The sequence below is a fragment of the Miniopterus natalensis genome, chromosome 16, assembly GCF_054644295.1.
Source record: "Miniopterus natalensis isolate mMinNat1 chromosome 16, mMinNat1.hap1, whole genome shotgun sequence".
Classification (NCBI taxonomy): Eukaryota; Metazoa; Chordata; class Mammalia; order Chiroptera; family Miniopteridae; genus Miniopterus; species Miniopterus natalensis.
In genome coordinates, this window is record NC_142096.1 from 1,302,771 (window position 1) to 1,315,274 (window position 12,504).

A 12,504-nucleotide genomic window follows, 5' to 3' on the forward strand; every position below is an offset into this window, starting at 1 on the left:
ACGAATCTTACTCTGGGTGAGATGGGAAGGCGCTGGGGGTTCGAGAGCAGGTTCATGGCCCCGTCTCACGTATGTTCCTCCGGGGGACTCCGTGACAGGCGTGGAAAGAGCAGCCCAGTTAGGAGGCGATTCTGTCGTCCACCCGAGGGAGGTGGCTATTGGTAGAGATGTCAAAGGGGACTGGGTTTGGGACATATCGATGGCAGGAAAGGTGGCGATGAATTATATTTGGGGTGTCAGGGGGAAGAGGAGAATCAGGGTTGACTCCCAGGGTGTTGTTTGGAAAACCGGATAAACGAGAGTTCCATTTACTGGGATGGAGGGCATGGGGGCGACGCAGGTTGGGGGTTCGGGAAATCAAGAGCTTGGTTCTGGGCGTTTGAAGCCGAGAGGCCTGCAGCTATCCAAGAGAAGATGGTGTATAATCAGCTTCATATGTGGATCTGGTCAAAAATAGGGAAGTACCGGTGTATTCGTTGCATTTTTCCTCATGTAAAAATACATTCATTTTTACTTTTTATCTATATATTAATTACAAAATATTTTCTTCTAAGTATTTTCATTTTAGTTCAGACTATAATCTTCTTTCTTTGACAAAAACTGTATCACCCCTTGGGCCTTACCCATAATTCTGACCACTGCACGTGACTGACCAGGCACGACTCCTGACTCAATGAGAAAGAAAGGGTTAGATTCCTTTGCCAGTTCTGAAAATGTATCTCCTTTTGCTATTTTTCTCTCCCTTCTCCCCAGAAAGTAAAAACAGAAAATGAGAAAAATACAGTAGCCCCCTAAGAGCAAGCAGTGTAAGTACGTGGTCAAAAAAGCAGCCTGTGCGTCTGACGGGTGCGCTGGCCGAAAGGAACCTCGCAGGGCGAGCTGACCACGGTCCCCTCGGGCCGGGCCTGGTGGGCGGTGCACCCAGGCCCAGGGCTTCCTTAGCGACAGGCTTCCGAGCAAGTCCTGTCCGCTGTTCTCGTGCGGATGCCCTCACTCACCCAGGAGACGCCAGGAGACATCTTTCTCAGGCCCCTCGGAAGTGTAACCACCCTCCCGGGCCTGTTCTCTGCCACCTTCACGTAACCTTCCCTACGCCCCCCCCCCCATTCCAAATGCATAAAAAATCCTGAAAACTCTCACTCCTCAGAGCATTTCAGATCTTGCTTCCCAGCAACGTCATCAGTCAAGCAGCAATAAACTCTTGCAAAAATCTCTACGGGTTGGACATTCTTGCATCCACAAGTATATCAACCGACTTTATTCTGCGTCAACAAGTACATTGAGCTATTTCATTGTTTTTGCACAACAGAGTGCCTCCTGGCAGACAGACACCGTTTCAAATCGAATCACGTTAACCACGGTGCCTATTTTTCATTCGCCGCCTCTGTTGGGATTGGCGTGGGCCACGAGGGTCACAGAGCAGACCCGATCCCAAGTTTAAATGTGCGTGAAGAAAATAAGACGCTTATAGATGTAAAACAATACGAGAACAAACAAGAAAATACTGTAAATTCTAAATATCCGAGTACTGCAATCGGTTCAGTAAAAGCCAGATGTTAGGATCGCGCTGGGACTGAGACGCCAAGGCCGCGTCCGGCGTAGCGCAGAGGGGGCAGTGCCAGCGTCACTTACCCAGGGGCTGGCCCGCGATGACCCTGGCGTTCTCCCCGGCCACCGCCGCTCTCGCGTGCCGCTCGCTCATGTACTGGACGAACGCGTAACCTTTGTGGACCGAGCATCCCACTATCTTCCCGTACTTGGAAAAAATGGCTTCGATGTCGACCTTCTTGACAATGGCTGTGTTTAGGTTGCCGATGAAGACGCGGGAGTTGATGGACTTGGGGTCATTCTTGTTGGTGACATTGCTGGTCTGTGTTTTGCCCGTCATGGTTGGGTCACCGTGATCTAATCCTGGAACAAATGAAAGAACAAAACAAACAAAAAACAACCAGAAGGTAAGTAATCAGATGGACTGGACATTAGTGGCTAGTAACAGTTTTCGATAGTGTACCAGGTAATCTGAAATCCCTACGTATGACTGTTTGTTTGTTTTTTGAGAAGAAAACTTAGGAGGGTGACAGGTGAACACTGCATTGCAGAATGTGGTAGAAAATTCCTGTTCTCACTTAGCATAGAGTCAGAAGTGAGTCCCCGATTTCCTTACCCACCGTGGAGCCAGCCCTGCGTCATCACAAAAGCTTTTTGCGGTTTTTATGTTTAAGGCTATCAATTTTTTAGAAGAAAGTTTGGGGGATAAGCCACCTTATTTTATCAACAGAAAGGAAAATCCAGCACGGCAATGATGGAATATAGGAAGGTGACCTCCATTTATTGTGGAGAACATGCATTTTTATCTCTACATCTTTGTAACAGGCAGACATGTCGTTTATTTTATACCCAGAACCCTCCTGTCGGGAACTAACAATCCACTCCATTAAACGCTGCGGAAAAAGGAAAACGGTGTTAAAAATAAAAAATTCAACAGAAAACTTAACATTAGGAAAACAAAGAAAATAAAGCAGTTAAACAGAATGAATTCTGTACATTCTCTTTAATTGAACCCGTATCACACGTCAGTCCCCCGCCCCCTCCACCCGCTATCCCCGCAAAAAAGTCACCTGTGTAGCTGGTTTCCATCAATTATCAGCAAATGAACGGACTGGGTGTCTGTGCTGAAATTTCTACTCTCAGCCTCATTTCTAATTCACTGACCTCACGGCTCCTGTGTTGCCTAAACGTGGGTAGTCGTCCCCCAAACCGTTCTGCGCGGCTAGCACAGCGTCTATTTGTGCTTAATTAAGCTCAATGAAACTATTCCTAAGAACTCCCGCACTCACAGGCTTTAAAATTCATTCATTCACTCATTCATTCCTTCAACAGTGTTTATCAAGCACCTATTTTTAACGGCCTGGTATTATCTTCTCATGTTCCTACCAACTTAGCCCGGCCGGGCAGCTCAGCTGGCCAGGGCGCCGTCCCCTAACGCCAAGGTTTGGGTTCAATCCCAGGCCAGGGCACACACGAGAATCGACCAACGACGCCTGGATAAGTGGAACAACAAATCAGTGTTTCTCTCTCCCTCTCTCCCCCAAATCAAGAAATAAAAATTAAAAAAAAAGTGCCTATCAACTTAAAGGAACCAATAGAGCGACACTAAATTTCCACAAGGACACAATCGCCGACACTGACGGTCATCGCTGAACATGAGCTAACTGCGTGAACTTGAGAGAGGGAGGCTCGGGTCTGCAGCCGTGATCGGAGTTTGCTTACAAGGTTAGCGAGGCTGGCGCTCGGAACAGAAACGGCCTAATTCCCTGCACTCAGAGAAAAGTGAATTTGTTTGGAGCTTCCCAGGCATATCTCCAAAGTCATTATTATTTAAAAATGCAATAAAAGTGATTCTAGTTTCCTTTGTTCAACGCACACTGTTACATCTGCAGATTCTGTTTTAATATGTTGGGGTGTTACAATAGTATGTGGCCAATGCTTATTAAAAATGTAAGGGTTGATTAAAAATAAATTAAAAACACCGAATATTAAAATAGTTGACTTTCCGCAGCCTTTGTGTCTCAGCCTCGCAATCCAGTTACTACGACTGTAAATAACATGCAGTGCAAAGGACAAGTTTCTTACACATAAAGTTTTTGAAAATATATGAATTATATTCACAGCAAATCATTCTTTGTACTTTTTTAAAACTATGCACCTCAGTCAGAGTATAGTGTTGTGGTAACAGCACCATGTAAAAACCTAAAAACTCAATTTCCATTTTCTTTTTAAATTGACTAACTAGTGTATGTATAAAAAAGGTATAAAATATTTTGCTTTTAATAAGGGCGCACTGACAATAAAAGCAATATGACAAATTTCACAGAAAGCTGATTAAAATGGTGATTTTAGAAAGAAAAGTAATTTAAAATACCATTTAATAGGATGTAGAGAGATTTAAAAATTAGGCAAATGATAGTACTTTATTCAACAGATTAAGGTAGAACATAAACACTAAAAATTATTTAAGCAACAAAAAAATAAAATTACCGTATAAGAAATCATTCATTTTGTAAAGCAAACAATGCTAGCTAAATGTCTTAATACCAGTGATTAGATTTGAAAAGAACCATTAGCTACACAGAAATAAGTATTTTTCATCTGAAGATTGAGATTAAGTCTTTGGAGAGCAAAAATAAATATAATTATATAGATATAGACAAAGTAACAGCTATGGTGACAAAAAGTTAATGACTTCATATTGGTTATTTTAAATATAAAATTGAAAATCAATGAATATTGGTAAGTCAACACTTCAAACTTAAGAACTTGAAATATCAATCACTTTGGTGTTAAAATCATTTTGGAAAATGTAAATGAAATTTTGTAAACAAGGAATAATGATATGTGTTAAACCATCTCTTGGGAAATGTTTATTGAGAGGCTGAAGGTCCAACCATAGCACCAAGTGTTACGGTCTACAAGGGGCCATCACCTGGGCTCATGAGGGGTCAGACACATTGCTGTGGGAATCGTGACCAATCTGCAAGAGGCTGGTACAGTCCAATCTTCAAGAGTAAAGAAGGGAACAAGTAATTAGCAAATCCTATCTTTGTCCACGCTTTAGTCACCTCGGGCTGCTATAATGAAATACTCCAGCCTAAGTGACTTAAGCAGTGTCATTTATTACTCAGATTTCTGGAGGCTGCAAGGCCACGATCAAGGTGCCCCCGAGGAGAGAACTTTCTTCCTGGCTCACAGGTGGCCACCTTCTCATTGTGTCCTCAGGGTGGACAGAGAGACCGAGCTCTGGCCTCTCTTCCTTCCCTATAAGGGCTCTGATCTCATCCTGGGAGCCCCACCCTCATGACCTCAGCTAAACCTCATCACCTCCGGGAATCCCCCCTCCAAATAACAACACACCGAGGGGTCAGGGCTTCAACCCATAAACTTCAAGGGGACATAATTGAGTCCATGAAGTCACACTACCCACATCCTTCCATTTGTGTTTGGAGTTACGGGAAATGAAATGAGCTTCCCCTGAGCCCTTCCACGTTGTGACAGGTGTTACATCTCTTCTAGCAGGGAGTCTGTAATCGTTGACTATCCATCCAATCGCTAAATTCAATCTAAAAGATTTAAAAAATGACATTTTTACAAATAAGAAATAACTATCAACTTAAAAACAAAAAGAGTCCAAGAGGTAAGAACATACGGTGGTAAAACTCAAGAGCATTCAGTTCATGGGGTTACCCTGAAGTACACTCATATTTTCAAGAATGTGAGCAAATTGACGTAATTCTAGGAAATTTACTGAAGGCAAAATTATTAAAAGCTTTCTCCTCTGCAAAACAGAACCATGAGTCATGCAAGTTGCCTAATATGCTGTCACTGTGCTCCCAAGACAAATTTCCACCGGTCAGCGGCTTAGAGGAAGATCGTTTTGAGTTATACAGAGAAGTCAAATCAACCAAAAATAGACTCTTCCCACTTGACGTGGGGAGATGGGTCGATCAGGGTTCGTTCCCATTGATGTGGGGAGATGGGTCGATCAGGGTTCGTTCCCATTGATGTGGGGAGATGGGTCGATCAGGGTTCGTTCCCATTGATGTGGGGAGATGGGTCGATCAGGGTTCGTTCCCATTGATGTGGGGAGATGGGTCGATCAGGGTTCGTTCCCACTTGTGTGATAAGTGTCTTGGGAATGGAACAATGACCACAGTTTAGTCACTGGGGACACTGTGATTGGTGGTCTCTCTGCACTAACGGGGCTCGTGGACCAAGGACAGACCCAACCCTGTGCACCGGCTGCTGCTTGACCCGTTTAGCAGGGGGCCGTGGTCGAGAGGCACCCTTCCCTGGGCTGTGACTGGTCAGGGGCACCCTTGAAACCGAGGCCTGTTGGGGAAGATCCCTTCTGGGGCTGGGACCGGCAGTCGGGGGGAAGCGGGAAGCAAGTCGTCAGCGTCCCCTCATCCTCTCACGCGATCCTGCTCTTCTAATGCCTCCTGTAAACATCGCTAAAAGCGGCTCCATTTAGCAGATTTTAAGTTTTAAAAGACAGTCTATAAATTATTAAAACCACCTGAAAAGCAGCTCTGCAAATCTATGCTTAACAAGCACAGAGCACTTACCCACCTGCCATTAATTTAAGTGCTTCTTAAATACTCATTTGCTCACAGTAAGGAGCAAGAAGACAGGTCCCCCCTTTTTCCTTAATTTCCTCTGGGGTCTGAACTATCTCCAAGAAAGCGTTCCAAGTTACTTAGAGGAGGCAGCCCTCCCTCGGCGCCCAAGGGTTCTTCATCGACAGAACTACCCATGTGATGCTGAAGGGAACAGGCCCGACTGCTGAACCTGCCTGTGATTTCTATCGAGAGGGACCATCAGGTAGCACAGCCTCTTGCGAATGCCCAGAGGTTGTGCTGATAATTTTCCCTCTGAAATCATAAGACCCGTCCACTGACCAGCTCCAACCAGAGCTTCCCTGAAATCCTAGAAGACAGAGTAGAAAACATCTCACTGCATTCGCCTCCTGCGAGCCACACAGTGACCGCGGTATGAACGGTTCACGTCAATGAAGTTGAACGAGGCGGCTGTGGAGTCGGCGCAAAATCATCAGCTCGCTTCCGACGGGCGCGCGGGTGGGGGGGCGCGCGGGTGGGGGGGCGCGGGTGGGGGGCCGCGGAGGCAGGAGAGGCTCTCCCTGCGGCTCCCTGCGGCTCCCTGGCCGGCAGCTCCAGCCTCCCGGCTCCGGGCCCAGCAACGCGCCCGTCTCCGCCGCCAAGCGCTCGCTGCAGAGCGGACTCGCCTGCCCACGGGGAAATCCTCTCCCTCGTCCTGAAGGGTCCATCCCGCTCCCGCTCCTTTGTTCCCACTGTCAGTCAGGGCTGCTCCCGCAGGGTCAAGTGCAGACACTAAGCAATTTCCCGGAGGCCTCTAAGCCGCCCGCAGAGAGGAGAGGCTTTGTCATTGTCGACGCGGCTTTGGGAACGCTGGCCCTCGAGTCCAAGGTCTGCGATCCCACAGCCGGGCCCCCGAGATGCAGGTGCTGCCCTAAAACATAAATGCCCGCAGTCGGCGCAAGGCTGACTTTCTCTCCACACACTGCAATGCCCGGGGTTGTATAAAGTGGCAATAAAAATGATAGAGTGGAAACGCCTACTGTGTGTCTGGATCAGATAAAAATCTGCCTACCGATTCCTCGAATCCACCGCTGTGCAGGCGGATGGGTGTTATAAACGAGAGCATCGGCCGCCCGTCGTGCAAACAGCAGACTCGACGTAATTTCCCTTTGCTGGGACAATCCTATCTCTGCGGATGCGACAGGCTATGACGATATCCAAGACGTTCCGATTCCCCCTCCCCTTCGCTACGTAAGGCAGACCCTCCACAGAAACGAGACAACCGGGCAAGGGAGAAATGCACATTTACGGAGGCCCCTCCGTGAGTAAGCTGTGGGGCTGTTGTTAATGGTCACCCGTAAGTTAAATCTGTTAAGATCTTTCTCCGGAAATAACAGCAAGGGCAGGGCTGACTGCAGGAATGAGACAACCATGCCACTTAAACGGGTCAATCACCAGACGCCCGCGGCCTCCACGGAGACTCTGCCCCAGGCTGTGACATTAGCACCGCCAGTGGGACTTGTCAGCCTTGGGAGGAACCTGCTTGGTTCCCAAGAACGTTGTCTTCAGAGTCGGACACACGGTCCCACCTCAGCTCTGCTTGTTCCAGATCAGGCCCTGCGCAGTTATTTTAGGTTCTGATGCTCAGCGTCTGCCTGCAGTTCAGGAGCACTAACGGCAACTACTGATGTGTGACCGCCGAGAGGCTTTACAGCTGCAGGAAAGCCCCTAAGCACTGTATTGGGCACAGAGGGGTTAGCGTGGCTGTTCCTCAGAATACGGGGACAGGTTAGGGATCCATGCCCTCGACCGCTTTTCTCTGGGGAAGATGATATTTATCTACTTGCAGGTACATCGAGCTGACCCAGGGATCGCTGCCCTCTCCCCTCCGCCTACTTCACGTTCCCAGGCAATTCTCCAGTAATCTGATAACATCTCTGGATCTGGACACCGCTTCCTAGGGTGTGACGGCCAGTCCTACCCCGAGTGCTTTGCAGGGCTCCCTGGAGACAGGGCACAGCTTCTGATAACTTCATATCTGAGATCTCTGCCGTTGTGAAGTCAGCACGTCACTCGCAACAGGATTCTTGTGAGTCAACATACCGGAGAGGTTTCAATTAACAAGCGACAGGCCGTGGCCGTGGCTCATCTTGACCTTACGTTCGTGAGTGGGACGCTACAGGTATCTTGCCTTTGGCGTCTGACCAGCCCTTGAGCTCACTGGTGTATATTTGTGATAAGGACCCGACGTTCCAGAAGCCCAGGCGTCTGACTCTCCACGTACACTCTCAGACATGACCTTCAAGCCTGTGCATCTTCTCTGAGTCCTTGATTTCGCGAGCAGAGCCTGCAGTGTCGTCAGGGCCGGGGGCCGATGTGGAGCTAAGTCACCTGCGGCATCCATGTCACCTAGTCAGGGGACAGTGGTGGCCAGGGCCCCTTTGGAAGGTTTACGTTAGAAACGTCTCCTACCCGTCTGACATACTAGTACAAATAAGGCCACAATTCCTGCTACAGGTAATGAAGGAGTCTGTGGGGTGACATTCTGGGAAGGGGAGACGCCAGAGACTGGCCCATGCGACGCAGACGGCTGCATTTATTCTGAAACACGCTGGGTGGGCTATTAGCTCCAAGCTGATGAGACAGAAATTAATATTCAAGTGGTAAATTACCCAAGCACTGGTACAAATGGTGTGTCAATGGGAAATTTATACATATATATTATAATATATATATATATTTATTTATGTATATAATTTGTCCCCTACATGCAAAGACAGTGATCGCTGTCCTTCCTGGCATGGCCATCTAAATCAAACAGAAGAGCCTGTGTAAATTCAATACATATGTGAATTAAATAGGTTACTGTAAACAGTCTGGCAGAGATGATCATATTTCTGGAAGGAGCGGAAGCACGATTTTAAGAGCAGAGATATGTAAGAAACGCTGCTGGCTACTGTTGTTACTGGTACAATTTTAAATCTCTGCGCAATCTTTGTGAAGAGGGCTGAAAGGAATGCGTGCTCAGTGAGAATTAGGGACACGCAGCTCCATGTTTGGAATGGATCTCATTATTTTAAAATGGTGCATAAAAACGCTTCTCTCGATGGAAACGCTTTAGCACCCGCAATGCACAATAGATTCAGATAAAAAGAAGAGCTATTAAAAAAAAAAATTGGGTGGGGAGTGTTTCCCTCCATTTATAATAAAAAATCTTGTATTTTACTAATGTGTACTTAGAAAGAAATAATAGCTCTCACTATGGAGCTATTGTTTAGTGCGTAGCTGTGGAGTTTATTCAGTGAAATAAAACTGAATATCGCTTAGGGTCATAAACACAAACAGTAATGACCTCAACGGTACAAAGACTCATACGGAAAATCATAGGTTATTGCAGCTACGTAAAGAGGCTTTATAGGCTTAAGCATCCAGAAGCCAGAATGATTTTTAAGAGCGCCGACACTCTTACCTACCGCATATTCAGCAGGCGCTGGTTTCGTGTTATCTGAGTACCTCTAAGTTTCCAGAAGCACTTTCCATATAGCAGCCACTCTTAGGGGGCCATCTGCCAGAAGTCTCGGCCTCTCCAGGGGACTTCCTCACCTATGGTAACACCAGACCCACCTGGTCCTGCCTGTGGACGCCCACACCTGTAGCCCAGGCATGTGGTCCACACCTGCAGCTCACGCCCGGAGCCCACAGCCCACACCCAACGCGAAGGTGAGAATCATGGCCGAGGACACTGTCTCCTGTCAGTTCTCCCCTTGGGTTACCTACACCTGTTCCTCGCTAGGCTCCAACGCTTGTGCAAGTCTGTTCTAGATAGTTCATAAGTTATCACTGAACTCAAAACGCCCGCGAACAAGGCCGTATTCACACTGCACATGTCAACGGGATGACGCGCGAGGGGCTAGCTGGTCCCAGATGACACAGAAACAGCACAGTCTGGACTCGGACCAACGTCTGCCCATCACATCCCATCATCCTCCGACGCCTTCAACATTTCAATGTGGAGGGTCCAACAAGGGGCAGAGGCCTCAAAGGGGCCTCATCTCGGTCCCTCTTGTGCCGAGACCACCCCTCCTTCGAAGCATCGACGCACCAGCCCTGGTGCTCTTTCCGTCAGAAGATGGTCCATCCAGACAGACACCCCGACCCCCTTTCTATAACTGCAGCAGGCAACGCGATGCATTGTTTAGGAATCTCCTTCTCTCCAACCAAATACCTTTTATGACAGGGTATGCCTGTAATCAACATGCTGGGTATATATTTTTTTTCTAAAAGTGTTTAGTTAAGCAAATGTATAAGTAGAAAAATATTTTTAGAATCCCCCAATCAGTTATTTAAGAAATACAGTCATTAGCATGTCCCTGGATATTTACCCTACCCGAAAGACCTGGTTATAATAAATCCTTGAATTCTGTAAAGTATGTCTACCCGAGTTGAAAAGATTTGTATGAACTCCTTTATTATTAGAATTTTTTTGAGGCGCCATCAGCCGGGACAACAGGAACGGCGGGAGCCGGAGTCACGGCGAGGGCGACACGCATACGCCTGGTGCCCCGATTTCCTCCAAGTCGCGTGGCCTCTACTCTCTATAGGAAAAAACCCCATTGCACGTTTTTCAAAACTTTGAAAAACTCAGCTTTAAAAAAATAGCACAGACAATGTGCACAGTCCTACCACACAGCACCAGTTTAAAGACGTTGGTGGCTCGTGTCCGCCAAACCCCAGTTCTTCCCAGACGTTTTTATGCCAATCGCTTTGTATTTGTATAGCGATCGGAGTATCACAAAATGCTCAACCGTTACTGTTCTGGTTCGTAGAATAACCTGGGACGCGGACGGGGCCTGTATCGCCGGGGCCGTCTGCACAGAGCCGTCCGTGCTCCCGGGCCCAGCGATGCCCATCGCTCGGTGACCGCCGGGGCCCAACCCGGCCCCTCTAAGCCAGCGCCTGCTCGTGACGCGGCGAGTCCAACCCAGTGGCCGCTCGTCCTTGTCACCTCAGGAAGGGCCTCAAGCACCCGCAGAGTGTCCCCCTTGTTCATAAATTCGAGGGTCTTCTGACCTCAGGGTGAGCCGAGAGCAGCCTCGGTGCCGGGATTCTACCGCGAGGGGCGATGCCCTTGAAAAGCAGCGTTTCTGCGGCACCATCAGGTCTCGCCGCACATCTAACGCGCTTTCCTTTATTTCCTCTGAATCATTTCCTTTTCAGCACAAGCTACAGGAGGACATTGACTCCCACCCGTCAAGTTAACAAGATGATTTAAATTTTCCGTGCGGACAGCACAGTCCTGGAAACGTCGGTCGTTCATCTACCGCCAGGTGTCCCCTCGTGAAGCGTGTCCTGAATTTTCCTCCTCGAGAAAGGACCCGCACTGTCCCCAAGGCCAGCTATCCCACCCTGTCATCAGGCCCTGGTAATTACCATGTACACTAGAAACGCAAGTCAACGGCTTGTAATTGTCTATAAAATATCCAAAGTCAGCGGCCAGAGCTCACCTGCGCCCACGCAGGGAGAGACCTTCTCGGTGCCACTCACCTGCCCGCCACTGGCAGGGACAATAGCCCTGTTAGCTGTAGTCACTCGGCCTCATCGCCCGTGTCACCGAGCAACAAAGGGGCAAAGAAAAGCCCTACGTGCTTAATGAGACCTGATGACCCATCCTTGATGGCAAATTAATACACTCGCTACCTGGGAAGACCTTCTCATTCCCCCCGACCGCAGAATCCTAAGCAGATGCCACAGCCGCATGCCCGACAGGACGCCAGCGAGTCCCCCCCCCCAGCCACAGTTCCTGGCAGGGAACTGCGCCCCCGGAGAACCCATGATTACAGTCAGCCCCCGATAATTAACGAATTAATCAGAGCAGCGTGAGTCACGCAGGGACCAATGACACCCGGGCCTCCGGAGCCTAGAATTATTCTTGATTCAGTTCTGCCCACCTGCGGTCAACAAGGACCAGCCAAAGCAGAATCTCACATGCACACGGTTCTATTTCTAGGTCCGACGGGTAACCGGCTTTGGGGACAGTGCTAGTAACTGTAGAAGATTTTGTCTTTCTTTCGGAAAAGACGGGGCAGGGGAAGTAGGAAGCGTGGGGAACAAAGCAAGTCCCATCGTTACTCTAGCTGGTCAGCGAAGAAACCAGCAGCTAGCTCGAGATTGCGCTCTAGACGCTTTGGTCAAAAGCAGTGGTTTCTAGAGAAATACCAGCTGGATGACAGCTTTCCTCTGGTCACACAATTTTTGGTTAAACTGAGCTCTGCCTTGTGACGGGTTTCAGATGTAGAAACGTAGACAACCGTCGTTACCTTCGGGAGAGAGGAAAACGTCCGGCATCGTGGAAAGGTAAAGGGCACGTCGATTCGGCGGACAGCATTCCGTC

General features: G+C 48.3%; 1 protein-coding gene across 1 annotated transcript in view; it reads right to left on the minus strand.

Moving 5' to 3' along the window:
- RALYL (RALY RNA binding protein like) overlaps positions 1-12,504 on the minus strand; it is a 216,325-nt gene that overhangs the window by 101,638 nt on the left and 102,183 nt on the right. Inside the window, exon 2 of the mRNA XM_016198919.2 lies at positions 1,633-1,911. Coding sequence (XP_016054405.1) covers positions 1,633-1,911 — 279 coding nt within the window. The remainder of the gene's footprint in view (positions 1-1,632; positions 1,912-12,504) is intronic.